At 37.9% G+C, this 27,272-nt stretch overlaps 2 protein-coding genes across 3 annotated transcripts; both read left to right on the forward strand.

Annotated features, from left to right (window-relative positions):
• Positions 1-7,507: 7,507 nt before the first annotated feature.
• LOC141291452 (zona pellucida sperm-binding protein 3-like) lies at positions 7,508-9,463 on the forward strand. Its single transcript, XM_073823614.1, has 8 exons — positions 7,508-8,020; positions 8,194-8,312; positions 8,391-8,494; positions 8,564-8,741; positions 8,881-8,998; positions 9,078-9,160; positions 9,225-9,310; positions 9,384-9,463. The coding sequence occupies exons 1-8, from the start codon at positions 7,508-7,510 to the stop codon at positions 9,461-9,463; spliced, it is 1,281 nt and encodes a 426-aa protein (XP_073679715.1).
• Positions 9,464-20,997: 11,534 nt separating this feature from the next.
• On the forward strand, positions 20,998-25,818 carry cox4i2 (cytochrome c oxidase subunit 4I2). Of its 2 annotated transcripts, none has more exons than XM_073823178.1 (5): positions 20,998-21,153; positions 22,333-22,432; positions 24,274-24,441; positions 25,254-25,385; positions 25,477-25,818. In XM_073823178.1, the coding sequence occupies exons 2-5, from the start codon at positions 22,333-22,335 to the stop codon at positions 25,608-25,610; spliced, it is 534 nt and encodes a 177-aa protein (XP_073679279.1). In that variant the 5' UTR covers positions 20,998-21,153; the 3' UTR covers positions 25,611-25,818. The 2 variants fall into 2 exon arrangements, with proteins under 2 accessions (XP_073679279.1, XP_073679280.1); XM_073823179.1 differs by having other exon boundaries at positions 21,058-21,076.
• The last annotated feature ends 1,454 nt before the right edge of the window (positions 25,819-27,272 follow it).

Here is a 27,272-nt window from a genome sequence, read left to right on the forward strand (position 1 = left end):
AATTTATGTGTTAGGGCTGTAAAGTGATTTAAAAATGCATTATGTTACACACACACACACACACACACACACACACACACACACACACACACACACACACACACACACACACACACACACACACACACACACACACACATATAATATATGTACAGTTGAGGTCAAAGGTTTACATCCCCTTTCAGAATCAGCAAAATGTTAATTATTTTACCAAAATAAGAGAGATCATACAAAATGCATGTTATTGTTTATTTAGTACTGACCTAAATAAGATGGCTATATGCAACTTTTCTACTATTCTACAACTATTCGTCTTATTTTGGTAAAATAATTAACATTTTGCAAATTCTGAAAGGGGGATGTGGTATTGCCAATTCCAATTGTTTTCAATTTTTGAGATCTTCTTATAGTATTGGTCAAATTAGTCATTAAAGTAAACAAATTTGGTAACACCTAATAATAGTAGGGTGAATTCAGGTTAATTAGGACATTTTACTCAGTCATCTCAATACAAAACAGTGTCACAATTTACCTGAATTTGCCCTATATATTTCTATTCTTTCATAATCAGTTTGGTGGAAAACCACAGTCATCAACCCAACTGCCTTTGGCCCAATTTAACGTTTTTGTTTGTATCTGCAAATAAGCACGTTTGTTTTCCTGACGTCATATTTGGAAAATCCATTCCTGTTGAATCGTATGCGTGTGTATGTAGTATAAGTGTCTGCACAAGTGCTTTACAGATTTGGGTTGAACATGTAAATTTGGGACAGTGGGATCTGTTCTATAGTTTCCGCGCATGCACACAAATCCCTTTGGCTTCCTTCTTGTGTAGAGCTTTTACATGTCCATACACTTCTGATGAAAATGATTATTATTTCCTTCTCCACCCAAAAACAACAGCAAGGAAAGCCCTGCACAAGCAATACCTGCTCCACTTGTTCCACTTGCTTCAGATATCCATTCCACTGAAGCTCTTTATAAAACTGTAACAAATGCTGACTCCAGAGGACCAATGTCCATTCCTTCCCTAGAACCCAGAGAACAACAATTAATTCAATATGCACACATAACACAAAATATCTTAGCATATATCTTATTTCCTGTAGTTTAAATAGTAGAACAGTCTGCTTGCAACAATCACTGCTTTTGCCAAATTCATAGATGTAGGTTTATTAAACGGATATTTAACCCAAAAATTACTCACCCTCATGTTATTCCAAACCCGTAAGACCTTTTGTTCATCTTTTCACACAATTTAAGATATTTGTAATGAAATCTGAGAGCTTTCTGACCCTGCATAGACATGTTCAAGGCCCAGAAAGGTAGTAAGGACATTGCTTAAATAGTCCACATCAGTGGTTCTCAGACAGAAGTGCTCACAAAAGATGCGTCATGCCAAACACTTGATAATTCACCTGTCAAGCAGCATGTATCAACACAGCACGCTAGGAAGCCAGAACGAAGAAGCAAGAGTAAGAATAAATCTTCAATTTATTAATTTGTCAACCCATAGTTATCAGATGTTAACGAATGAATCGTAAAAATGTCTTATCATTAGGCACTCAAATGAAGCAACATACTAAACATGTTGGCTGCAGTACTATTATGTTGAATACTTCATTTGAGGATGGCCCTCTAGCTTTTTCAACGCCTGTAAAAAGGCCTAAAAGTAAGGCTAAAGATGACACCACTTTTCACCCAGATGTGACAAATCAGTGCCTATGATGAGAGGTGGGTTAATTTTATGTACCTTCTGATTTACTTAATACTGATAATTTCAATCTGCTGTGTCATTAATACACATTGCACTCTGACACTGTTTAATTCTCATTCTTTTGCCTATCTTCTATTTTAGCACAGTGACTGAAGTTTCACATTATCAAATGAGGAAGTTCATTGTTTGTGAAGAGCTTGAGGTTTTCTTCATAAAGTGTCCTGTCTGCACCAGAAATTGTGCTGTAAACAAAGACTGTGGGAACACGTGTGTGTGTGTGTGTGTGTGTGTGTGTGTGTGTGTGTGTGTGTGTGTGTGTGTGTGTGTGTGTGATTCAAGTTTGCACACATTGTGAACGTCACTACACTTGGACAAGTCAGGTGTATGTCACAAATTTGCCAGTTGGTAATGTTCAGCTTGCTGCAGCAATACTTTTTATTGGAGCTTCCTTTTTGCAAGTGGACAAGGTAAGACACTTCCATTTTTCTACACTGATGAAGCCTCTCTGCCAATAGAAGTATGACTGATTGTTCTTTTGTGTCCAGTTCATGAAGGCATTTCATATCATGGGAATTAGCCAAACAACCTTCCTCAAGTACCAACGGACTTTACTTCCCTACAATCAACTGGCTGTGGCAGATGCAGCAAAGTACTGCAATTTCGGAAGCAGTCAACAATGGGCACATCGTTCTGGGGGAGACAAGAGAGCTGACACATGGTATGTGTCATAAACTGAATTTATATAATGCAGTTTTCACTCTATTTACACCATAATATAGTAGTTTTCCTGAGATTCATTTTTACAGGGCACAGTGCTAAATTTGGTACGTACACAATGATGGACCTAAAAGCAAATAGGGTAATGGACATCCAGCTCATTCAAGTATGTGTGTATATGTTTAATTTAATTGTGAACATTGATATGTGTAGCATTATTTATCCAAGCAGTTTAAAATGAAACAAATATGTTTTTAGAGCAATGATGTTGGGAACAGTCAGCGCATGGGAAAAGGAGGGCTTGGAACGATGTCTAAAACAACTGGAGGAGAGAGGGGTCCATGCTCAAATACTTGTCACAGATAGGCATCCATCTGTCATAAAGTTTCTCAAGGACAGCAGACCAGGTGTTGTGCACAAGTTTGATGCATGGCACATGGCAAAAGGTGTGTTTTACAATGTACAATATGACCAAGATAAAAGAAATAGTATATAAATATTTCAGTATTAACATGTGGCATAACTGTCAGTTGTCTTAGTTGTTTTAAAAAAATAACTGTATTCCTTAGGTGTGGCCAAGAAAATTGACCATATAGCTAAGAGTTGCAGAGAAGTTGGTGCTTGGAAAAAGAGCATCGTCAACCATCTATATTGGTGTGGAGCTATAGAGGCTGTGAAATTGTGGCCAAGTGGAAATCCGTTGCAAATCATGTGCAGAACATTCATGAGCATGATGGGCAATTTCCCCAATGCCTCCATGAACCACTTGTTGGAGACCAAACACGGCAGTGGCTAAAACCAAGTAAGAATAAATATTGAAATACAGATATTTTTTTCTTTACGTATACATACCATTTTTTTATTATTCAATGATTGCATTTCACTTCTATTATTGTACACTTCTTTCCCTTAAGTATCTTTTGTTGTCTGTTGATGTAAGTTGACGATTATTTTTCCACTAGGTACTGCTGCTTGTGAGAAGCTCTGTGACATAATCCTGGCTCCAAGACTGCTTAGGGACTTAGAAAATCTAAGTGAGCACCACCAGACTTCCTCTCTTGAGTCATTCCGCAGTCTGCTCATTCGGTTTGCACCAAAGAGTGTAGCATTTTGTTTTGTCGGGATGTTGTGCAGGTATGTTTTTATTTGCAAGTCCTTTATGTAACAAATTTTGTCAATTAATGCATCATTGAGAAAATAAGCTTGGTCGTTTGTAAAGTATCAAGTGATTCACACTGTTACTGCATACATTCTCACCTTAGATCACAACTCTCTACAATGAATACAGTGCAAGAGAACAAGCAACAACTGCTACTGGACAGCTAAGATGGCACAAGCCGTATCCTCGTTACAAAAAGGGAGAATGTACAGTGAGGCCAATTAAGACGAGGCCTACATATGGTATGCAATTTAGCAGCATTGACTATATGCAATTACAAAATAGTTTTTGTTCTTAATGTCATGTTCTTTTCATTCTGCAGGGTATGTGGATCGATTACTGGAGGTTCTTTTTGACTGTGTTAGAGGAGCCGAAGCAGTTTCAGGACGAGCTCAAGAAAGTGCACATTCCGGAACACTTGTGTACACAAGAGGACCGTTTACAAGACCTGAAAAATTTGAGGCTGTAGCAATGCACACTTCACGCCTCAAATCCTTGACAATGGAGTAGAAGAGCCAGCTGATGTTCACAAAAATGCAGAATCCTTGCTATTTAAGTAAAGTTTTTGTTTTATCTCAACCATAGCCTATATTTATATCTATATATGTAGCTATAAATACTATTTAAAATAAACATTTGGAATGGCAATTAAGATTGATGACAGTCTTATTGTGCTGAATGTTTAACCACTTAGATACTTTTAACAATGTGACCTTTAACATGTCCATTTACATGTCTATTATACTAGCCATTTAGTAAATGTGTCCTCTGCTTTGTTTCTTTGAGTGCTATTATCAAATGATAGTCTACCAGTCTACTACTTGCAAAGTATCGCATAATTTGTTCTGTTTACACATTTCATCATGACTGAATGCTAATGTTATGTTATATTCTACTTATTCAAATGTCATTAAATCAATAAGGTAAAATATTTTGTATCGTGTGTGTCTTCATGAAACCCCAATATGTCTGTTTTAAGTTTATAGTGATTACATGTCAGTAAATTAATGGTTTTATGTTTATGTACAAGTTTAGGAAGCAGAGAAACTACCATTCGTTGCAAATACATATTTTAATTTTTTTTCTCTCGGTGTCGCTGTCCATCTTGCCAAAATGTGTGTGTTTACATTGTTGGTGTGCAAATTAGCAGAATTCATTCACTTTTTGTCACTCTTTTTGCAGTCTCTGCCTTGTCTCCACACTCTACCCCACCCCTTACCCCCAGTTAAAAACGCCCGTTTTCAGAAAGTTTTTCAAACCAGAGGTGTAAAAAAAGCACCTCTGAATAAGGGGGGTGTTGTGACAATTTAATCGGGAGGAATGGGGAAGTTGACTGACTTAACCCTAAAGACCGACCTTATGTGAACTCCAGTTTATAAAGGATTGCATAAAGTAGGCTTCCTGGTTGACAACCACAGTATGATGCTCTAAAGTTTGAGTTGCTCCAACATTTCATTGACAATTTGGTGGGAAAGGTGGAGTTTCTTAAGTTTGTACCAACTCTAAGTGACTAATTTGAGTTCAATTACTAGCTCTTGTCTTGCCATGTTATCTTTTGAAGTCAACTCTGTAGCATCAAGTGGCTAAAGATTTGCTCTTTGTAACCAACCTGGTACTGATAATCACTGGCAAGATCTAAACCCTTGCTTCCATGAAGGTGCTGTTCTTGAGTTTTTAATCACTTCAAGTGACTAGAACAGGCGTGGCCAACCTCAGTCCTGCAGTCTTGCTCCAACTGTAATCAAACACTTGAACAAGCTAATAAAGCTCTAAGCTTTACTGGAAATCTACAGGATGGTTAAGTTTCAAAACTGGGGCAATATTCTGCAGGACTGTGGCTGAAAATTGTGAATGAAAATGGTGGCGCGTGCACACGCAGCAGCTTCTCTCTCTCTCCCGACCAAACAGTGTTTTCATGTTTTTCGTCCTGTAAGTCGCATTGTTTTTTGTCTTCGTCACGTTTATCTGCCCTTAAGCGCGTTTATAGCTGAACATTTTTGCTCGACATTAGCAGAAGTTGAACTCTGTGGACGCTGAAGAGCTGAATGATCTGGATCTGCTCCAGAGGCCTATTCAATCACCGACCCCCACTCCCGCACCTCGCCCACAATGAAGGCACCTCAAGCGGTGTGAGAGGAAGCAGAAGAGGGGTAAGCGTGGAGGTATCCGAGCTAGGCTAGCGGCTAGTCCACACAAACCCGCTATCCATTCCATCGTTCAGGAAGACCACAAGCAGTACGGGTCGGCAGTAACACATCCAGCACCATTCTTAACACGGGGGCCCCTCAGGGATGTGTGCTGTGCCCCCTCCTCTTCATTCTGCTGACCCACGACTGCACACCGTCACACAGCTCCAACCTCTTCATTAAGTTTGCGGATGACACAACTGTGGTGGGTCTCATTAGCAACAGGGATGAGACAAACTACAGAAGTGAGGTGAGCCGCCTGGCCACGTGGTGCGGAGACAACAATCTCTCTCTGAATGTGGAGAAGACGAAGGAGATTGTTGTTGACTTCAGGAGAGCGCACACTCAGCATGCTCCTCTGACCATCAACGGTGCATCTGTGGAGAGAGTGAGCAGCACCAAGTTCCTGGGTGTGCACATCACTGAGGATCTCTCCTGCACAAACAACACCACTGCACTGGCCAAGAAAGCACAGCAACGTCTCTACTTTCTCCGCAAACTAAGAACAGCTAGAGCACCAGCCCCCATCATGTACACATTCTACCGAGGAACCATCGAGAGCATCCTGTCGACCTGCATCACTGTGTGGTTTGGAGCCTGCAATCCATCCTGCCAAAAAACTCTCCAACGCATAGTCAGAGCAGCTGAGAGGATCATTGGTGTACCTCTCCCCACCTTCCAAGACATCTACAGCACACGTCTCACCAAAAAAGCCCTCAGCATAGCAGCTGATCCCACCCACCCAATGCAAAGCTTCTTCAGCCTGCTGCCATCAGGGAGGAGACTGCAAAGTCTCCAGGCCAGGACCAGCAGTCTGAAGGACAGCTTCATCCTTCAGGCTGTCAGGAAACTCAACTCTCTCCCTGCTCTGCCCCCACTCCCCTCACTCCCCTCTTCTGCCCCACAAACTTTCTGAACTGACACACACACACTGACCTGCACCAGTCACTTTGCGCAGCATTGGTCTGCAAACTACCTCACACTACTCATAAGACTGTTACAAGACTGCTCTGACACTTTTACATTTTTACACACAAGCTCTGTTGCACTATATTGTTTACATGGTTTGCACTCTCTACCATGTGCCCTTACTTGTATATTGTATTTTTCATTTTTATACATTATATGTTTATTTGTACTTATTCGTATTTTTTCACTGTATTTAATGTTACTGTTTGTATTTAATGTTACTGTTTGTATTTAATGTCTGCACCATAGGTCTGAGAGTAACGCAATTTCAATTCTCTGTATGTCCTGTACATGTGGCAGAATTGACAATAAAGTTGACTTTGACTCTTTAGGACCAATGTTGTCACTGAGAATTGGGAGTACATCTAGTGACTTAATGCTCAAGCTCACATTAAGTTGTGGTCATTGTGACTCAACATGGTCCTGATAGTGGTAGATAGCTGCTTTCAAAATTTGCTTTTGATGCTTCAAGTGCTGTACTGGACCTAGGTGTTTGCTTTTCCAGGTGCAAAGCCTAACTTGGTCCCCTAATGGTTCAAGAGCAATGAAAGACTTCTGGTTTTCAATAAATTTGTTAAACCTGTTCTCGTTTCCAGTTTGTTTTTTCTCATTTGCTAATAGATAAATTCTCCAGGTCCGGAGGAGAATCAAGTGTAATCAATTAAGCTGAAAGGGGAGGAGCCATCCTAATTCAAAGCTGTATAAAAGGCAAAGTCAAGCACTGGTGAGTATTGTGGCATTGATTCCAAGTTTGTTAGGATGGCATTCCTGCAAGGTGTGTTAGTGCTGGCTGTGATTGTTGTATTTGATCTGAGCAATGCACAGGGAAGTTTGAAGTACCGTCAAAGTCCAAGGAGCATGAGCTCAGAATCACATCTGGCTTCCGGAGGTCCTGCTGTTTCTCCTCGAGGACTCTGGAACCCTATGGGAATGACCTCTGCCTTGCAGAGTCCTTTTGGAGTTCAGGAGAAGCAGCTGATGCAGGGTCCAGTCAAGCCTCTGGATTGGAGGTTTCCAGTTGTTCCAGAGGTTCAGAGTGAGTTGGCAGTGGATTTCCAGATCAGGCAACCCGTGACTCCCAGTAGCGTAGCTGTTCAATGCAGTGAGAGTAGTGTTCATGTGGAGGTACAGCAGGACTTGTTTAGCAATGGTCACCTCATCCAGCCATCTGGTTTGTCTTTGGGAGGGTGTTCTGTTGTCGGTCAGGTTCCAGGATCTAGGGTGCTCTTCTTCTTTGAGTATGAACTACAGAACTGCAACAGTGTGCTGATGGTAAGAACTTGTGACTCTATGAATGTCCATTAAACCCTTAAATGTAGATTTCTTCACTCTGAGTTTGGTTCTTTAAGAACTGTTCCTTGGAACCCAAAATGAGTATTCTGTGGCATAACCTCAAGAGCATGGCTGAGTTGAATGCTCTTGGTAACAACTTCCATCTCTTACAGGTAACTGAGGATGAGCTTGTCTACACGTTCTCTCTTACCTACGCTCCCGAGGCACTTGCTGGCACTCCAATTACCCGTGCCGATGGCGTGATTGTTGGCGTTCAATGCCACTATCAAAGGTAAGTGACCCTTTAAGTGACTGTTGCCTCTTGCCTTGTTGCAACTGTAAGATCAATTAATTGTGTCTTGAACTGCAGGCTTCATAATGTAAGCAGCGATGCCTTGGTTCCAACTTGGGTTCCTTATGCCTCAAAAGAGGTTGGTGAAGATGTCTTGCTCTTCTCCTTGAAGATCATGTTGGGTAGGTGCAGTTTCTTTGGACCTTTGGCCTTGTGCATGTGGCTTTGCCTAAACTCTGTTCTTCTTGCAGACGACTGGTCTTATGAGAGGCCTTCAAACTATTACTTCCTGGGTAATGTCTTCAATATTGAGGCGTCTGTGAAGGTGTACAATCATGTGCCTCTGCGTGTGTTTGTGGACAGCTGTGTGGCTACCCAAGTACCTGATGTGAACTCCCTTCCGAGATATGCCTTCATTGATAATCATGGGTAAGTTGAACTCTTGGTATTGAGTTGCTCATTGTAACTGCTGTCATCACCCGACAATGATGGGTAAGGTCTCAATGCTTGGTTCTGTAGTTGACCTCCTTGAGTCAATCTTTGTAGCTGAGGTTGATGTTCTTTTAAGGTGCTTTGTGGATGCCAAGGCTACGTCTTCCAGCTCCCGGTTCATGCCTCAAACCCAGTATGACAAGGTCCAGTTCCAGCTGGAGGCATTCATGTTCCAGGGGGGAAACAGTCATTCTGTATGTACTACGAGCATCAAGAGTTAATTTGAGTTTTTCCTGCTGCTTTGGGTTTGACCTAATTTTGAGTCTCTTGCAGATCTATATAACCTGTCTCTTGAAGGCCACTATTGCTGCTGTACCAAGTGATGCTGGACACAAGTCATGTTCCTTTGCCAATGGGTATGTTTATGCATTTAAGACCTTTTAGTTTAAGGTGTGGTGTCTAACTTGTGTCTCATTGCAGATGGTTTGCAGCTGATGGAAACCACCAGGTTTGCGGTTGTTGTGACTCAACATGTGGTCCTGATAGTGGAACTGCTGCTTTCAGTGGTAGGTAGCTGCTTTCAAAGTTGCTTTTGATGCTTTTAAGTGCTATATTTGACCTAGGTGTTTGCTTTTCTAGATGTTCAGTGGGAAGGCAAGGCCTCACTTGGTCCCCTAATGGTTCAAGAGCGTCACAAGACTTCAACTGGTTTTCAATAAACTTTAAGAAACCTATTCTTGCTTCCCTTTTTTTTTTTTTTGACTTAAACTTGTCCTTATGGGTAAACTGGCACTCTTAGTACTTGAGGTTTTAAAGGGTCACAAGACCCTAATTTGTTTTGTGCTCATTGGCTGCTTGTATAGTACCACTCTACATTGGTTTGACTGCCCCTTTTAAGCATTATTAATGAGCAGTGTAATGTTATACATGACAAAGGACTCGTCTAATCCAATTTCTGCACCATGCTTTGCGTGAGCTATCACAGTATTTATGCATTGGAAAGTGTCACTTGTTTACGTTAGCTGGCTTGCTGTTTCAGAGACATGGTTTGTGCTCTTCTTTGTCAGTTTTCGTTTCCCTGTGATGAGGTGTGTGTGTGTGGATCATCTTTTGAAGAAAGACGCCAGTTCAATTCGATCCTGCCATCTGCACAAAAATGGTGTTTGATTTGCGCATCTTATGTTATCGTGAACAACCCTCAGTTTTTATGATTTAGGCATGCTCAAAGTTTAAGTATTTTAAATGTGCGTGTAGTAATTTGTCTTTTTGCACTCCTTGGTACAGTGTTGTTGCTAAATGTTCGTAAAACAATTGCAGTTGTCTTCTGGACGTATGTTCGCTCGCAATTTTGGGCCCTATGACAAAATATGAGTTTGGGCCCCCCCCTACCACACCAAAGCAGATCTCTGGGGGCCCCTAAAGGGCATGGGCCCTTAGAATCGTCCTAACTTACCCCCCCTTAGCGGCGCCCCTGGGTTCAACCGTAATATTATGAAGTTATAAAAATACTTTTTGTTTGCAAAGAAAACTAAAATAATGACTTAATTCAGCAATTTCTTCTCCGAGTCAGCAGCCCCATATGCATGGGTCTTGTTACTCTCGTGAACACACGTTGAAGACTGACAGGAAAGAGAAGTTGTTAAACTGATGTCACATGGACTATTTTAATGTACTTACTACCTTTCTAGGGTCTTGAACATGTGAGTTGCGTTGCTGTCTATCCAAGGTCAGAATCAGAAAACACTTGGATTTCATCATATCTTAAATTGTGTCTCGAAGATGAACGAAGGTCTTACGGGATTGGAATGACATGAGGCTGAGTAATTAAATTTGCATTTTTGGGTGAACTATCCCTTTAACAAAGAATGAAAACCATAATTTTAAATCCTGTTTAATTTTACTTAATGTTTTGATATTGCAGATATGGTGTAATAATCTGATATAGCACATGATGGATCATGATTCATTGTGGTTCAGGATACATTGAGAAATCTGGAAATAACAGTTTTTGGTGAGTAATCTTGGACTGTCTGATCAGCGGTGAATTCATACATGCACTAAAACAAACCAGAGGAAAAACATCAGCACTAGATGTAAGTAGTGTTAAAGTGCAGCAGATATTTTTTATTTAGTTTTTCTCCAGTAAAATTTAATGCAGGTCTACTTTGTAAATGAGTAAAAATACTGAAGTACTTACTTTTAAATGTACTTAACGTCAAATGTGACCCTGGCCCACAAAACCGGTCATTAGTGTCAATTTTGTGAAAATCAATACTTTGAAAGTGGAATAAGTAAGCTTTCCACTGATATATGGATTTGTTAGGACAGGACAATATTTGGCCAAGATATTACTATTTGAAAATCTGGAATCTGAGGGTGCAAAAAAAAAAAATCTAAATATTGAGAAAATTGCCTTAAGTTGTTCACATTAAGTTCTTAGCAATGCATGTTACTAATAAAAAAAAAATAGGTTTTGTTATATTTACAGTAGGAAATTTACAAAATATCTTCATGGAACATGATCTTTACATAGTATCCTAATGATAATTTTGACCTATTCAGTGTATTGTTGGCTATCGCTACAATTATACATGTGCAACTTGTGACTGGTTTTGTAGTCCAGGGTCAAAAATTACTTAAGAATAAGCACTTTTTGCTATTTTATATGATAAATTCTCTGATTCTAAATAAAAGAGTGAAAGGTCTGATGTCCCAGTCACCCAGAAGCTTAGATTAGAGCAGTCTGACATTATTATGAACTAGCACACTCGACCTCTGAGAATCATATTACATGTGATTCTTGGCTAGATGATTCAGTTATTTGTTTACTTGAGACTTGCTGTGACTGGATCACTAAATCAGTGAGCTGGTAACTGATTTAGATCAGATCAGTCAAACTTACAGATAACTTACAGATATCATGAAAATTTTTTGCTAATTTGTAAGAATTTCGTAAAATAAGAATTGAATGAAAACCAGGCATGAGGTTTCACCCCTAACCCTGCTTTAGTTGAGCATAAACAGATCGAAAAGCACTAACAAGACTGTATGAATTAGACGGCAATTTGCCAAAACGTTAAACAGTTATGAATTGTCATAAGACTATCTTGCAACAGGTTCAACCAGTTCATCGAAAAAGAATCAACTCAAATGATGAAAATGTGGTAGAGGAAAAATGCCAAATATTTTTCACTGGAAGGTAATGAAGTAAAAGTAAAGGTACTAAATAAAAAAAACATTCAATGTTTACTTATCATGTTTTGCAGAGAACCAGCAAATGGTTCATTTTAAAAGATGAGATGTATATCTCAGATATATCTGAGTTTTAGTACACAATCCATCAGGATATTGAGATGTGGAAATGATTTGAATAAATATGCATAAATGAAATCTCTTTGGCATATTGTTGAACTTGTTGCCTATGTTCACAGTGGTTTTTTAGGGGGGAAGGGCATTAATGTTACACCCTAAAGCCAAACGTTAACCTCATTTGCCTCATTACATCTCGTGCCAACAGATAATATGGAAAACTCTAAGCCAGGTAGCTCAGCCTTATAATCCTGTCACGAAGATAACACTGAATGCTGTTATTATGGCCAAACGTTTGGCAGTGCCAGTTTGAATCGAGATAAACAAACAGTGAGAAGCTCTAATTGGTGTGTAATGCAGGTCAGCGTCTTATCGTCCATCAGGGCCATCATGCAGAGCATCCCATTCACTGTTCGCAAGCATAACCTCATTGAACAAGAGCCAGCAGAGGAGGAGAGAGTCCAGATCAAACACAAAACTGTAACCACACATGAAATGAGCAACAAAAAGAGCAGCCACACTTTTAACGAAAGGCAGCGATAGAATGACCCATTTACCCAGCATGCCTTGGGGGGTTGAAAGGAAAAGATTGTCTTATGGTGCCAGTATGCAAAGTAGGTTGGATGTGAATGGAAGAAGGAAAGGAAGCGCGAGAGAGGTGGCACAGTAAACCAGGACACTGGAAGAAGAAGGTCTAGGTCAAAGCTGGCACTGTGTGTATGGCACCAGCCCTTGGCCATATTTTTGAGGGCAGGGCTTCTTAGGTCTTAGGCTTACCCTCATATTTATAACCTTACAGGAGTTGGTGTAAAGAGAGTGAATGATATATTTTCACTAAAGCAGTGGTCTTGCAGATTTTGGCTTGAGAAGGCATTTCTCTACAAGGCTGAATGAACCACACACAGGTTGAAAGCAATAAAGCATCTCTTTAAAATTCACTTCTAGGACAGAAATATCTCAATGTCAAATCCATATTTTAGCATGGTGAAGTCTGTGGTCATTTTGCAGTTAAAATAAGGGAGACAAGAGACAGTTGTAACACTTTTGGCCTTAACATACTCTATATAATACTAACCACACACACACACACACACACACACACACACACATACATTTATATATATATGTGACCCTGGACCACAAAACCAGTCTTAAGTCGCTGGGGTATATTTGTAGCAATAGCCAAAAGTACATTGTATGGGTCAAAATGATTGATTTTTCTTTTATGCCAAAAATCATTAAGAAATTAAGTAAAGTTGATGTTCCATGAAGATTTTTTGTAAAATTCCTACTGTAAACATATCAAAATGTAATTTTTGATTTGTAATATGCATTGTTAAGAACCTAATTTGGACAATTTTAAAGGTGATTTTCTCAGTCTTTTTGATTTTTTTGCATCCTCAGATTTCTGATTTCAAATAGATGTATCTCAGCCAAATATTGTCCTATCCTAACAAACCATACATCTATAGAAAGCTTATTTATTGAGCTTTCATATGATGTATAAATCTCAGTTTTGTCAAATTTAACCTTATGACTGGTTTTGTGGTCCAGGGTCACATATATATATATATATATATATATATATATATAGTCAAGCCCAAAATTATTCATACCCCTGGCAAATTCTGACTTAAAGTTACTTTTATTTAACCAGCAAGTTTTTTTTTTTTGAATAGAAATGTCTCTCAGAAGATAAGACGATGTACCAGAGCCATTATCGTGGAAAAATTGTTTGAACAAAAAGTGGCATGTCCAAAATTATTCATACCCTTCTCAATAATCAATAGAAAATGTATTTGTTTATTGGCTATTACAGCAATCAAACGCTTCCTATAATTACTGACCAGCTTTTTGCATGTCTCCACTGGTATTTTTGTCCATTCATCTTTAGCGATGAGCTCCAACTCTTTCAGGTTGGAGGGTCTCCTTGCATCACCCTGATTTTTATCTTCCTCCACAGATTCTCAATTGGATTTAAGTCAGGACTCTGGCTGGGCCACCAATTTTTCTGTGTGTTTTTGGTCGTTGTCATGCTGAAATGTCCACTGTTGCCCAAGGCCAAGTTTCTCTGCAGACTGCCTGATGTTGTTGTTGTTGAGAATTCCCATAGACTGTGACAGTTTGCAAAGGGTATGAATAATTTTGGACGTGCTACTTTTTGTTCAAATGTAAATAAAAGCTGAGAAATATTTTTTTCCACAATGATGCCTCTTGTACATCGTCTTATTAGCTTTTGGGAGAAGTATGTGTCATTTCCGGTCAAAAAAAAAAAAATAAACGTGGTTGAATAAAAAAAACTTTAAGTCAGAATTTACCAGGGGTATGAATAATTTTGGGCTCGACTGTATATATTTTTGACAGGGCCCTCTTTAATTCTAACATGGCAATGGTTGAGGCAAGGTTAAAAAAGAAATGATTGACTCAGTCAGTGTGGAAGAACTTGACTGACCTGCAGAAAGCAAAGTCCTAATATCAGCTGAACACCTCTGGTGTGACTTTAAATGCAGACCTTGAGCTAAAAACTCATCATCAAACACCAATGACCATGAGGAAACAAGCTTATAACTCATACAAAATGAATTGTTTTAAAACTCTACAAATGCAGAAAAGTGATGGAAATTACCATTTGTACAGCAGAAAAACTATTACGCCTATGTAATGTTCCCATACTGATAAGAATACCAGTGTGTGTGTGTGTGTGTCAGTTTCTTGAATACTTATTAGATTTATGAAATAACTGACATGCATTTGTGCTTGCAGTGAAGTGGGCGTTTGCAGATAAACTATTAGCGAGTTGCGTATGTTTGGATGTGGACATAGACGAATGGCACTGCAGACTGATTTCAAGATAACGGTCAAGAGGGTCATTTCTATTCGGTCTTCATTTCTGGCTTTTTGTTGTTTAGTAAAGAGACAAGACAATGCAAGACGCCAGGGGTGGGGAGGGCAAAGACAAATGGTATATGAGTTTCCTCTAGAGAGCAAAAAATGCAAAATCTAAGCATATAATAGGGCTGAGCTGGAGGAAGGGGGCTAGGAGATAACAATGGGTGTAACGACAGAAGCAGGGGGTTGTGTACGCTCAGTTTAAGCTGTGTAAGTTGGGGGTGCGCAGAGACACGTGCCACTCTTGGTGGGAGGGGACAGGATGGAATTGAGGGAGCACAGCCAGTGGTGCCCGATCCAGCCCTCTGCTTTGTTCTGCCAGCTGTTAGTGTCATGGTCAGCACCCGAGAATCAGTGGGCCCCAATGGGACAGTCACCACCTTAATACTCACTAACGCAGTTCTCTGCTGGGGAGGAGTGGATTGATGTTGAAATAGTGAGGCTTTCAACTGAAAGAAAAAAAAAAGATCAGACATAAATGTTTTATTAAAGCTGCTCTACAAAAGATGTTCAGGGTACAAAATGACTACAACTTCATTAATGAGCCTCTGATTTCTGAAGGACCATGTGACACTGAAGCTTCAGCTTTGCCATCACAGGAATAAATTACATTTTAAAATATATTCAAATAGAATACAGTTCTTTTAAATTGTATTAATAACAATGATATCTCACAACATTACTGTATTTTTACAGACTTTCAAAAACATTAAAAAGTCTTCCAAGTATTCCAAACCTTTGGACGCTAATGTACAAATAAAATGAAATCAGTATTTAAAACTGTTTTGCATGTAACTTGCAATTTTATATTTTAAACAGATGACAATAAGTCATAGTGAATAGTGATACTGAAGATTTGTAGTGCTGCTTTTATAGTGACTTCATGTCATTAATTGGCCATATTGGCAGCACAGACTGTAAACAATGTCACTGAACCATACTGAACTCGCACTTTTTGCTGATTATTGCTACTGAAAATGGAAAATTATTGTAATGACTTGGGCTGTACTAATTGGTCGGACTGGGAAAAACATTTGAAATACTATACACTGCCAAAATCAAGGAGAAGAGTGTAAAAAACTGAGGAACGAAAGGCGTTTGTGGTTGACCAAACTGAACCAGGATTTTCAGGGCAAGAATCTTGACAACACTTGATTTTATTCTTATCATTTCCAGTCAGGTAAGTGAAATGGAAGTGAAATTAGGCTAATATCTTAATTAATACTTCTCATACGTATCTTTATCATCTATTAACTTTAGTTTGTCAAAATATTGTGCCCTTTCCTGCTTATTAATTCTTTCTCTTTGATTTTAAAGCTTCCACATATTTTTTTTCCGTGGTTTAGACAACATAAATTAGCAGAAGAACGTATTTATTTGTACACTAACTATGCAATCCATGCTGTTGTTTACATCCGATTATCTCTGATTTGGCCGCGCATCCAGGTAACTGATGAAACCGTGACTTAAGTGCAATCCCTTTATACTGATTATTTGTTTAGCATGAAATTACATTTATATTATAAACTAAAGAAGGTCACAAGAAATGTACTTTGTTAGCAAATAGTTGTGTAAGAGTCATTCAAACAGTGTAATATCGGAGAAATTTCTGAGTACATCGGAGTTTTTCAAACTTACCGGTTACTGTTGTCTAATCGGTTTTCGTGCTGTTTGATATAATAGTAAACAATAAAAGTTGAAATGATTGACGTTGTTTTATAATTATTGTTAAATGAAAGGAAAAAAAGGGAGTTTAGGACTTGGTAAGTGGCAGACAGTTTTATACATAAAAAAAAAACATTCCATGAAATCAATGTATCGTATAGAGCTGTTCAGTTTGCAGTCATAAAACCATGAGCTTTAGCATTTTCCAGCCATGAATTCCCTCAGGAATTTCCTATGGGTTTTAAGAGCAGCAGTTTTGATTTACGAGTGAAGCAAGGCCTGTACTTGAAAAAGCTTTAACGTTTTTCTGTAACAAACTAGAAAGCTAACGTTATACCTCAAGTGTGAATTTTTCAGTTGTTATGTAAGGTATTTACCAGTAAAACAACCAGTTGTTTTTACAGCAACTTAACACTTAACATACAAATAACATTTGCTATTATGTAATTTATGTTGTAGAACAAAACGTCTCTTCAAGTAGTTCACCACAGACTTATTTTTATACTCATAACTATTATAAAAACCCATTGTGAATTCCATAGGACGTATGGTGAAAATTGACATCAACAACTTTTAAAGCTATGCAAGCCTTTGTATTCACATCACAAACAAAAGCCTACTTTCATAACGGTCTGATTTGTTTAGAAATGTGCAGTATCACGTTTGAAGACATGTTGTTCGGTCAGACTCACTGCTGCCCTCTGTATAAACTGTAAGAATGATTGAAGAGCTGTTGTTGGCACCGTGCGAGGCTTACTGCTGCCATCTAGAGGCTTCTGGAGGTTTTCACATTCACACAATTAAGCAGAGCTCTTATTATTGCTGTCAAAAAGTCCTTTATGTCCTAGTCTCTTTATTTAATCACTGATACACAACCAGTGAGAGTTTGCTTAGAGATTTAAGTCAACTTGAGGCCTTGTTTACAGTTTACAGCTGGCGTGACAACTTTGGTTTGAGTTGCATCCAAAGTAAACTGTCCCAACTTGTCCTGCATTTTTTGCTGTTGTTGGTTTGAGGAAATAAGTGACAGTGACAGACAGCCCACATTCGAGGTGCTGTCATCTGCACACGTAGCCCTGTTTCAGCATGATTGAATGGCCGATGAAAACAGATAAAATTCAGTTGTATACACAAACGCTTATGGGGAAAGATAAGCACTGAGCAGGTCATTCTGGGTACAGAGTTAATGTGTGAATGTAGGTTGCGCTTCAGGTTTTTGTATCTAACACAGTTAAATACAGCTTACTAATATTTTTGTGTACTGTCATTCAGATTTTGAACAGTAAGATTTTTCTCTGTTCTCAGAAATCTCTTCTGCTTTTAAAGCAGTAATATTATGAAATATTTCTACTATTTAAAATAAATATTTGATCATATTTGAATATATTTTAAAATGTAATTTATTCCTGTGATCAAAGCTAAATTTTCAGCATCATTACTCCAGTCTTCAGTGTCACATGATTCTTCAGAAATCATTCTAATATACTTCTATCACCGAAACAACTCGGCCGAAACAGTATGTTGACGCAAACAGAAACCGCAGCCTGCACGTGCTTGTCTGAAGCAACACGTCTGCGGTGTGGACGTATTTCAGTATATCCGAGAAAGACCCACGGATAGCGATTTGCAAAACATGTAATGCCGAAATTTCAAGAGGGGTGTGTCTGCAGTCGAGCGGGCAGCCAGTGATGAGAGCAGAGATCGAGACAGATGTAGCTTTCAGTGAGTGAAAAACAATGGCTTTACGTTGGTGTTACGTCACAATATTTTAAAGATATGTCTTTTCAATATACTGTATTTTTTTATAAATATTTATGTTTTAAACCATGGAGGTGAGCCAATGGATATCACACAAGCAATGTAAAAACTGCGCAATATGTTAAAGCGAAAGTAAAAACTAATAGTGCTTCCAGCATCTGACGTGCATTCAGAGACAGAGGCGATTATACTTTATATGCTGATATTAATTTAGTCCCCTAAAATTTTTCTTGTGCCCTGAACATGGTGGGAAAAAATAGTAAAGAAACGTATTTTGTAAGGGTTGTTTTTTGAAAGACTTAAATAAAGCTCTTAATTTTCATTGATGACTGCAGTGTTATTAGGGGTTAAGAAAATCTTAATTATGATTTCGATGAAACTTCAAAAGGCTATCCATTGAATAAATATGAGCGTTGCACGTTTCAAAGTCATTTGCTGCGCTGCTTTGTGTACCATTCTGATAGCGCCTCCTGCTGGAAGAGAAACACATGAGTTGTAAATGTGAACTGATGGATCCACAAGATAATGTGTTATAAAATTTTAAACAATTTAAACAAAGACTGTAAAATATAGACCTTTTTCCTGAACACGGAAGTAAGTCCGGCTCTTAACTGAAAGAATGCTTTGCATTTCCGGTCTGCATTGTTTCTAGTCAAATTAGGGTATATTCCGAGCTAATAAACTAATGTTAAACCTATTCAAATGTTTTTAAAAAGCACATGGCTCCATAGCGCCATCACTTGGCAATGTCGCAATGACCGTCATTTGTCAGTGTCTCACCATAATGAGTGTGTAGATGACAAGAAGCAGCGGACGTTAGCTACATTAAAAACAGATGGACGCTATTTGAATGGGTTCCTATGGAAACCGGAACAGAAAAGCATTCAATCTGACGTTAGAATTCGTAATGGCGGCACTCATCGTTTACTCAGGAAAAAGGTCTATATGTATATGTTATTTAAGTAATATAATATTTGATTGATAATAATTGTTTAAATTAACATAATGGATTTATTCTTTGAAACTGTAATATTAATTTATGCAATTGCAATGCCTTGATTTTAGTAAGATTAGTACACAGTCACAGCCATAAATGCAATGGTACTAATAATTGGCATAATTCTTTCGGTGTTTCGGTTTTCGGCCTTGGTTTCCTCTTTTTCAGTTTTCGGTTTCGGCCAAGAATTTTAATTTCGGTGCATCCCTACTTTTTACTATTCATTTATACATTTCTAAAAAAATATAAATAAAAAATATTTAATATAATAGGTTTTTTTAATTTAAAATGTTTAAATTAACACATTTACGAGTGCACTTTCATCATGTCCGTTTCATTCTTGTGTGTACCAAAAGATGCAATGTTTATTGACTTTAAATGGTCATGATCTGAAAGCGATTTTAACATTCTAGTCTTGTGGTATATGTGACCCTGGACCACAAAACCAGTCATAAGGGTCTGAGGAGAAAGCTGAATAAATAAGCTTTCATTAATGTTTGGTTTGTTAGGATAAGACAATATTTGGCTGAGATACAACTATTTGAACATCTGGAATCTGATGATGCAAAAAAAAAAAAAAAAATCTAAATATTGAGAAAATCGCCTTTAAAGTAGTCCAAATGAAGTTCTTAGCAGTGCATATTACAAATCAAATATTAAGTTTTGTTATGTTTACAAAATATCTTCATGGAACATAATCTTTACTTAATATCCTAATGATTTTTAACATAAAACTAAATTCGATACAATGTATTTTTGGCTATTTCTACAAATATACCCATGCTACTTAAGACTGGTTTTGTGGTCCAGGATCATATATTTTAAAAGCAGTATGTATTTTAATGTGCAAATTAATTATTTTTTTGATAATCAGGAGCATGTGAAAGATGATGCTGATAGATATTAACTTAACATTTAAGGATAAAACATTCCTTCAAGACACTATAGAAAAGCATGACACCTGCAGTTATTGTTGGGAAATTCTCACTTTTCTAAAATATTTACAGTAAAGCAGAGAGAACTGAAAACTTGAAGAAATTACATGTAAGAACACAATTTAACCATGTATGATTGTCTGATCTTTGTGCTGGAGCAGCTGGACTATTTCACAGCAGGTTTGTCCTTATTTGACCCGTAATACTCAGTATTCCTTAATATTTCATCCATCTTCCACTGCTGGTTGAGCAGTAAAACATATTCCCACATACAGACTCACTGCCAGATTTCTGAGGCAGAACTTAGTTCAGGTTGCACTGGGCTAAACCCAGATCAGGACTGGACATGAGCCAAATAAACTTTCCACCTCTCTCTCCCCCTCCTCTTTTACCCCTTTTTCTAGTGCGTTCTTTATGATCGCTTCCATTTCCTCTGTTCTCTGAAAGTTTACTTCCAAGAACTGTAATCATAAATAAAATGATCTGCGGATTCAAAAACAAGGCTTTATGGGATTAAAACTAAATATAAGAAAGAAGGGAAAATTTTGAAATGTGAAGAGTTAAACTTCAGCACAGATCTCCCACTGAACAGAGAGGTCACATGGTCACCTCAGATGTTTACTTGCACAGGCTCTCACAGTTTAAAATCCCTACTAAAGCCAATACCTCCCACTAGCTCTCTCTCTCTATCTCTCTCTCCTTCCTTGCTCCACCCATCCCTCTGTTTTCATGGTCAGTTACTGCCAACAGCCCAAGTAGGGACATACGCATAAAACAAAGCAAGTGTGCACTTTTTTTTAAGTAGTTTCTTACTTGTGATTTTGTCATCCTTACCGTCTTGTCTCTCAGGAAAACTGTGAGTACGATGAGGGAACTTTCTAGAAGCAGCAAGGGGGAGATAGTTAGTAAGCATGGACTAAAAAGCATGCAAGAATATGCATCTGTGCACTTAAAAAGCACATTTAACTAGGAAAAATACTTTAAAGAGTTTCAAAGATGCAATGTTCTACAGCAAAAGAAAGAGTAACAGCGTAATCTTTATGTTTTGAGAGAAATGCATGAATAGGCCAACATTCAACATGTTGCAAAACTGATATGCATATGCATGTGTTGAATCGATTAATGTAATGACTTCTTTGGTTTTACTCACTTTGCTGTTGTACATGATCATGTTGTCTGTAGTTTTACAGCAGAAACTTGTCTTCAAATAAAGTAAATAAAAATAACATTGCATAGAGCTATCGCCATGAAATTAAGTTTTTGAGCAAAATTCAGCAGATACTTCACTTTTATAAATCATTTGTTAATTTGTTGGTGAGCTGGAAAGTGCATAGGGGTCATTGTGAACTCTTGGTTTGGGCTTTTGCCAGTTTCATCCATTTTAATAACAGTATTTTTGTCTCTCTCTCTCTGCACAATGGAGGGTGCAGAAAGTTTTAGCTTCGCACAGATGAAAAAAATAATGTTTTATGACAGCAAATGTTCATTTGCTTTCTAAAAAATACAAATAAATAAAAAGTACTAATGGGGTTTTGTTAAACAAAACACCAAATTTCCTAGAAATGTGCACTACAGACAGAATGTTTGTCTTAAAGCTGTGGATGGTGCAGACTTCCTGTAATTAACAGCAAAAGATGATTATGTGACCAGACTGAGCAAGCAGGGATTTGGATTTGATCCAGAACAGAAGAAGGAACTAAAACATAACAGGGTTTATATACCAGTATGCACCCTTGTATTGCAAAACAGCAAAAAAAAGTCCTAAACTCGAGGCTTTTCCTTTTACTTAGGGTCTTGATAGTCATTTTGTACTAAACAACACTAGAACTGAATGTAATACACATGCACATGGAGGTACTTACATTAAGAGGATGGTGTTCGAGTTGGTTTAAGAACATAGCAGGATCTATGTAGATCATGGAAAGTTAAAAATGTATTTGCACAACCATTTGTGTTATATTTAACCTCAGTCTGCTCGGTGCTGCGGTCTTTCTGAAAGCTTTTGAGCATACTTTTATTTTCTTTTGTGGATCAGATGCTGCACTTGACAGCCGGACGTGTAGCGGGGCTTTTGTCCAGGCGGGGAGTGGCTGCATTCAGCTCCAGCAGTGTCAAGATGGCCAGTCATGGGCATGGTACGGTTAAATGTTGTTTTTAAAAACAGAATAAAATACAGTGATGGCCTAAATGATTAGAACACTAGTATTTTCAAAAGCTAAAATGGTTTTAAGTCAGTTATTTCTGTCTTTTGCTGTAGTGTGTCAGTGTATCAGTTCACATTTCCAAACATTAATTGTTCCATTAATTGTAATTATCCAATGAGATTTTTGTTTGCACAAGGAGTCTGACAACAGCCAGTGTTCCACGCAGAGATCTGATCTCATTATCATCCAGTCTTTCTGGAATGACATGAAGAAACAGAACTGAGACATCCAGAAAAAAATAAAATAAATAAACAAACAGAAGAACTGTGGCAATGTCTTCAAGATGCTTCAAGAGACCTACCTGCAAAGCTACCTGAAAAACGATGCGCAAGTGCACCTAGGGCAAAAGCTGCTTTAAACGCAAGGATGGTCACATCAAATGTTGAATTAATGTAGTTAACAGAAGTTAATTGATAAAGATTATGAAAGCATCCTCATTTTACAGCGTTTCATGCCTGAAACTTTTAACAGTATTGTAGTTTTGCAGGTAGGTTTCTTGAAGCATCTTGGAGACATTCCCACAGTTCTTTTGGATTTAGTCTGTCTTAGTTAGTTCTGTTTGAAACTCTGATGATGAGATCAGATCTTTGTGTGGAGCACTGGCTGTTGTCAGACTCCTTGTGCAAACATAAATCTCACTGGATTATTACAATCAATGGCAAAATGAATGTTTGTAAATGTACTGATATATCTGAAACACTACAACAAAAGAAAGAAAAAACTGATTTAAAACAGTTTAGCAGCTGAAAATACTAGTGTTCTAATAATTTTGGCCACTACTGTTAATAAAATTAAATGAAAATTTTTAATTTGAAATGATCAATTAGTGCATTTCATTATTATATCAAAATGTTTTTATAGGATTACACTTTCTTTTGTTTCTCGTAGTGGTGGGCAATATACTGTACTGATATGATTAACCAGTAGAAATTTGTCAACCGATAGAGATTTTGGACTATTTTGCTGTGCTATGTGGTCACGGAAACTTATCGTTTGAATGTGCATTTAAACATTGCGTTTTGGATTCGGGCAGCTCTTAAAGTGACAGCAGTCTAATATTTCTGCTCTCTGTTATTCATGTTAATCAAACAACAAAACTGAGAAAATCTCTCACTGCTCTTGAGTAAATCACTTTGTAACTAATAAGAAGAAATATATACATTTAATTTACACAGTGAAAAATATGCAGTGTTTTTATACATTTGATACTTTATACCAGGAGTATCAAACTCCGGTCCTGGAGGGCCACATCCCTGCAGAGTTTAGATGCAACCCTAATTAAACACACCTGATCCAACTAATCAAGTCATTCAGGCTTAATTAAAAACTGCATAGTATATTGGAGCAAGGTTGGAACAAAACTCTGCAGGGCTGCGGTCGTCCGGAAACTGAGTTTGACACCCCTGCTATACAATATACATAGGATTTCTTATTTATTTGTTCCACTGTAGATTTTTATTCTATTGCATGTAGTTAGTTTCTGATTCTTATTTAATCACTGTTTTACGGTTTGTTTACTTGTCTTCGGTGGGCTGTATTTATTTGATTTTTTTTTAGGCTATTAGTTTTTTATGACATTGAAACTAGTGACAATAATTATGAAATTTCTATGGTATCAACTTACCGTTACCGTGAAATAAAAGTTTTCAAACTGTGCTATAAGATTTTGGACAAATCATCCACCCCTAGTTCCTTGTGTTCCTGCATTTTCTTCATATTTTCTCTTTTCTATTTTTCTCCCAATAATTGATCATTTCCTCCTGTTTTCACAGGTGGGGTGACAGAACAGACAGACATGTCTTTACCCATGTACTGGGACCGACTGGACACTCCTCTGCCTGACAGACCATACAAAGACACCCTCAGTGCTGCAGACAAGAGTCTGAAGCAAAAGGAGAAAGGCCCCTGGAACAGCCTCTCCAAAGAGGAGAAACTTGCCTGTTAGTACTGCTACTGCTCCTCTGTCTCTTTTATTCAGTAGTTATTTGTACTCAACATACAGAGTGTTTATACTTTTTATGTTTATAGTTTTGTGGCTTTGATATTCTAGTGGTAAAAGTTTTAAACTTCTAGCAGTTATTCACATTTAAAATCTACCCTCTTATGAGAAAATGGATGACAAATATTGATGTTCCTTATTGCATTAATAAGCCTGTTCAAATTAAAGGTATAGTTCACCCAAAAATGAAAACTCTTTCATTAATTACTCACCTTCATGTTGTTCCAAACCTGTAAGACCTCCGTACATCTTGAGAACATCTTGAGAACACAAATTAAGATATTTTTGATTAAATCCGAGAGCTTTCTGACCCTGCATAGACAGCAACACAACTGAGACGTTCAAGGCCTAGAAAGGTAGTAAGGACAATATTAAAACAGTCCATGTAACATCAGTGGTTCAACCTTAACTTCATGAAAAACAAAGCATTGACAACTGACAAATTAGTTATTTTTGTTATCTTCACACACAAAACATTGTAGCTTCATAACATTATGGTTTTATCAATGTCCTTACCTTTCTGGGCCGTGACCATGTCAGTTGAGTTGCTGTCTATGCAGGGTCAGAAAGCTTTCGGATTTCAGCAAAAAAGATCTTGATCTGTGTTTTAAAGATGAACAAAGGTCTTACGGATTTGGAACAACATGAGGGTGAGTAATTAATGATTATTTTTGGTTGAACTGTCCCATTAAGGTCCAATTAAGGAGGAAAAGCTAAATTACATTGCAATCTTTATCCACTGTGATCCTTTAGTGTACAGGATTACGTTTAATGAGACATACGCTGAGATGAAGAAACCAACCGGTGAGTGGAAGACGGTGACGGGCGGCATCTTTTTCTTCATGGGGTTCACTGGCCTGATTGTTCTCTGGCAAACATACTTTGGTAAAGGACCGTCTTACATTTTTGGTTTTTAATTCAATTATATATGATGTTTGAATTAAAAAAGGTAAATCTTTTGTGCTCTCTCTGTCAGTGTATCCCCCTCATCCTCATACCCTTGATGACGAATGGCAGGCTATGCAGGTGAAGAGGATGCTGGACATGCGGGTGAATCCGGTGGAGGGTTTCTCAGCCCAATGGGACTACGAGAAGGGCCAGTGGAAATAGATGAAAGGATATGCAGCTGTGAGCAACATGTCAAAGCGCCTTTCTACTTATCTGCCATTCTCCTTTGGCAGTCTTCATGCATCACTATGCCGTCCTTTATGCGAACACTTGAATATTATCCAATGGGCAACCATGTAAAATTTGAACAAGCGAGAAAACGAATCATAAGTGCTTCTTGACTGACAGAAGTAAAACCGGAAAGAAATAACATCTTGTGTTATCTTTGTATTCATTCGACAAAAGAAACACACATGGATCTTATGAATTCAAATGGGTTTTATTTAATTTAAATGATATCAGACATTTAAAAAAGTCCTAAGACATAAACAATCAGTTCAGGGGTGAAGCTGTTTAAATAAACCCAAAACCTTAAAAAAATAGTTTTCTTTTTTGTCCTCTTGTTCAGGTTAAGTTGGCTAGATACAAACACAGTAAGAAACAAATACACGTCAAAAGAAATTCTAATGGAGTTTAAGGCCATAGGAAGGAACAAAAATGCGTTTACACCAAATATCATAAATAATATTTTCAAATCATCAGATGCCTTAAATATTTTCACTAAGCTATGATGAGCTAGTCTAATTGTCTTTTAAGTTAACTAGTTTACATAGTGTCGTGCCAATGCTGGTACATTTTCACTCTTAAGCATACTGTCAAATTCAGTCTCTCAAACACACACACACACACACACACACACACACACACACACACACACACACACTCTGCAATATGACAAACAGACACAGACTAAGCATGCAAGCAGCAAATTTCATAACACGGAATGTATTCTGTGAAATCAGTGTCTACAGAGCAGCAAAAAGTGTAATGTCGGCAATTCGAATCTGCTGAGACTCACCAACTATAATTTGTACATCATTATTAAACACTTCACACGCAGCTTAGATTAAAAAAGGTCTATTAAATTGAATGTTGTCAAAATTCTTCGTTTCAAACTTTTAAAGTCAACATAAACGACATTTGCAACTAATTTTAGGCTACTTACTTATGTGACGTCCTTCTGAATGAAACTTGTAGAGAGCATTGTAACGATTTTCAAATGTATTGTTACTGCCGTGTTTTTTTTTTAATAACATTTACGGCATTAAATCATTATGTAAACTATTGGGAATATTTAAGAAAGTCTGTATTGAATACGAAAAATGAAGCCAAACATTTTATTATACATTCTAAATTTAAATTTTTCCCCGTTTGGATTATTATAGATTGATGAATCGTTAACAGTAAACTTTACTAGCAAGTTTTGATTTGATGTAGACTTTAAAACAAAACACTCGAGCTCTGGGAATTTCTTGTAATAGTTCTTCCGAGAGTGTATCAAGGAGTAGACTACAAATCTCGTATTCCAGACCTGCTTAACGATCCGCGGAACACTATAGACGTCTCTTTTCTAGGTTAGGCCTCAAAGGACGTTACGCTTAGGATCGGCATGCTTTGATTGACACACCAAAAGATCTCAGCTTCCCCACGAGATCTCCAACCGGGGTTTAAGGCTTGAAACACACACCTGTACCACCACTGCTTTCATGGCTTCTGTTTGAATTAACTCGCTCGTCAATCACTGCTACTCGGGAAAGGCGAGGAATATTCAACTCGACGTCCTATTTGAATTAATGATGGTTTGAAGCCTAAAGATCAATTCTG

The sequence above is a fragment of the Garra rufa genome, chromosome 18 (genome assembly GCF_049309525.1).
Source record: "Garra rufa chromosome 18, GarRuf1.0, whole genome shotgun sequence".
NCBI lineage: Eukaryota > Metazoa > Chordata > Actinopteri > Cypriniformes > Cyprinidae > Garra > Garra rufa.

Coding starts and splice junctions, on each gene's coding strand:
- LOC141291452 (XM_073823614.1), top strand. CDS start 7,508: ATGGCATTCCTGCAAGGTGTGTTAGTGCTGGCTGTGATTGTTGTATTT. Junction 8,999..9,077: donor AGGGGGGAAACAGTCATTCT/GTATGTACTACG, acceptor AGTCTCTTGCAG/ATCTATATAACCTGTCTCTT. Junction 9,311..9,383: donor TGGAACTGCTGCTTTCAGTG/GTAGGTAGCTGC, acceptor TTGCTTTTCTAG/ATGTTCAGTGGGAAGGCAAG.
- cox4i2 (XM_073823178.1), top strand. CDS start 22,333: ATGCTGCACTTGACAGCCGGACGTGTAGCGGGGCTTTTGTCCAGGCGG. Junction 24,442..25,253: donor CAAAGAGGAGAAACTTGCCT/GTTAGTACTGCT, acceptor GTGATCCTTTAG/TGTACAGGATTACGTTTAAT. Junction 25,386..25,476: donor TCTCTGGCAAACATACTTTG/GTAAAGGACCGT, acceptor TCTCTCTGTCAG/TGTATCCCCCTCATCCTCAT.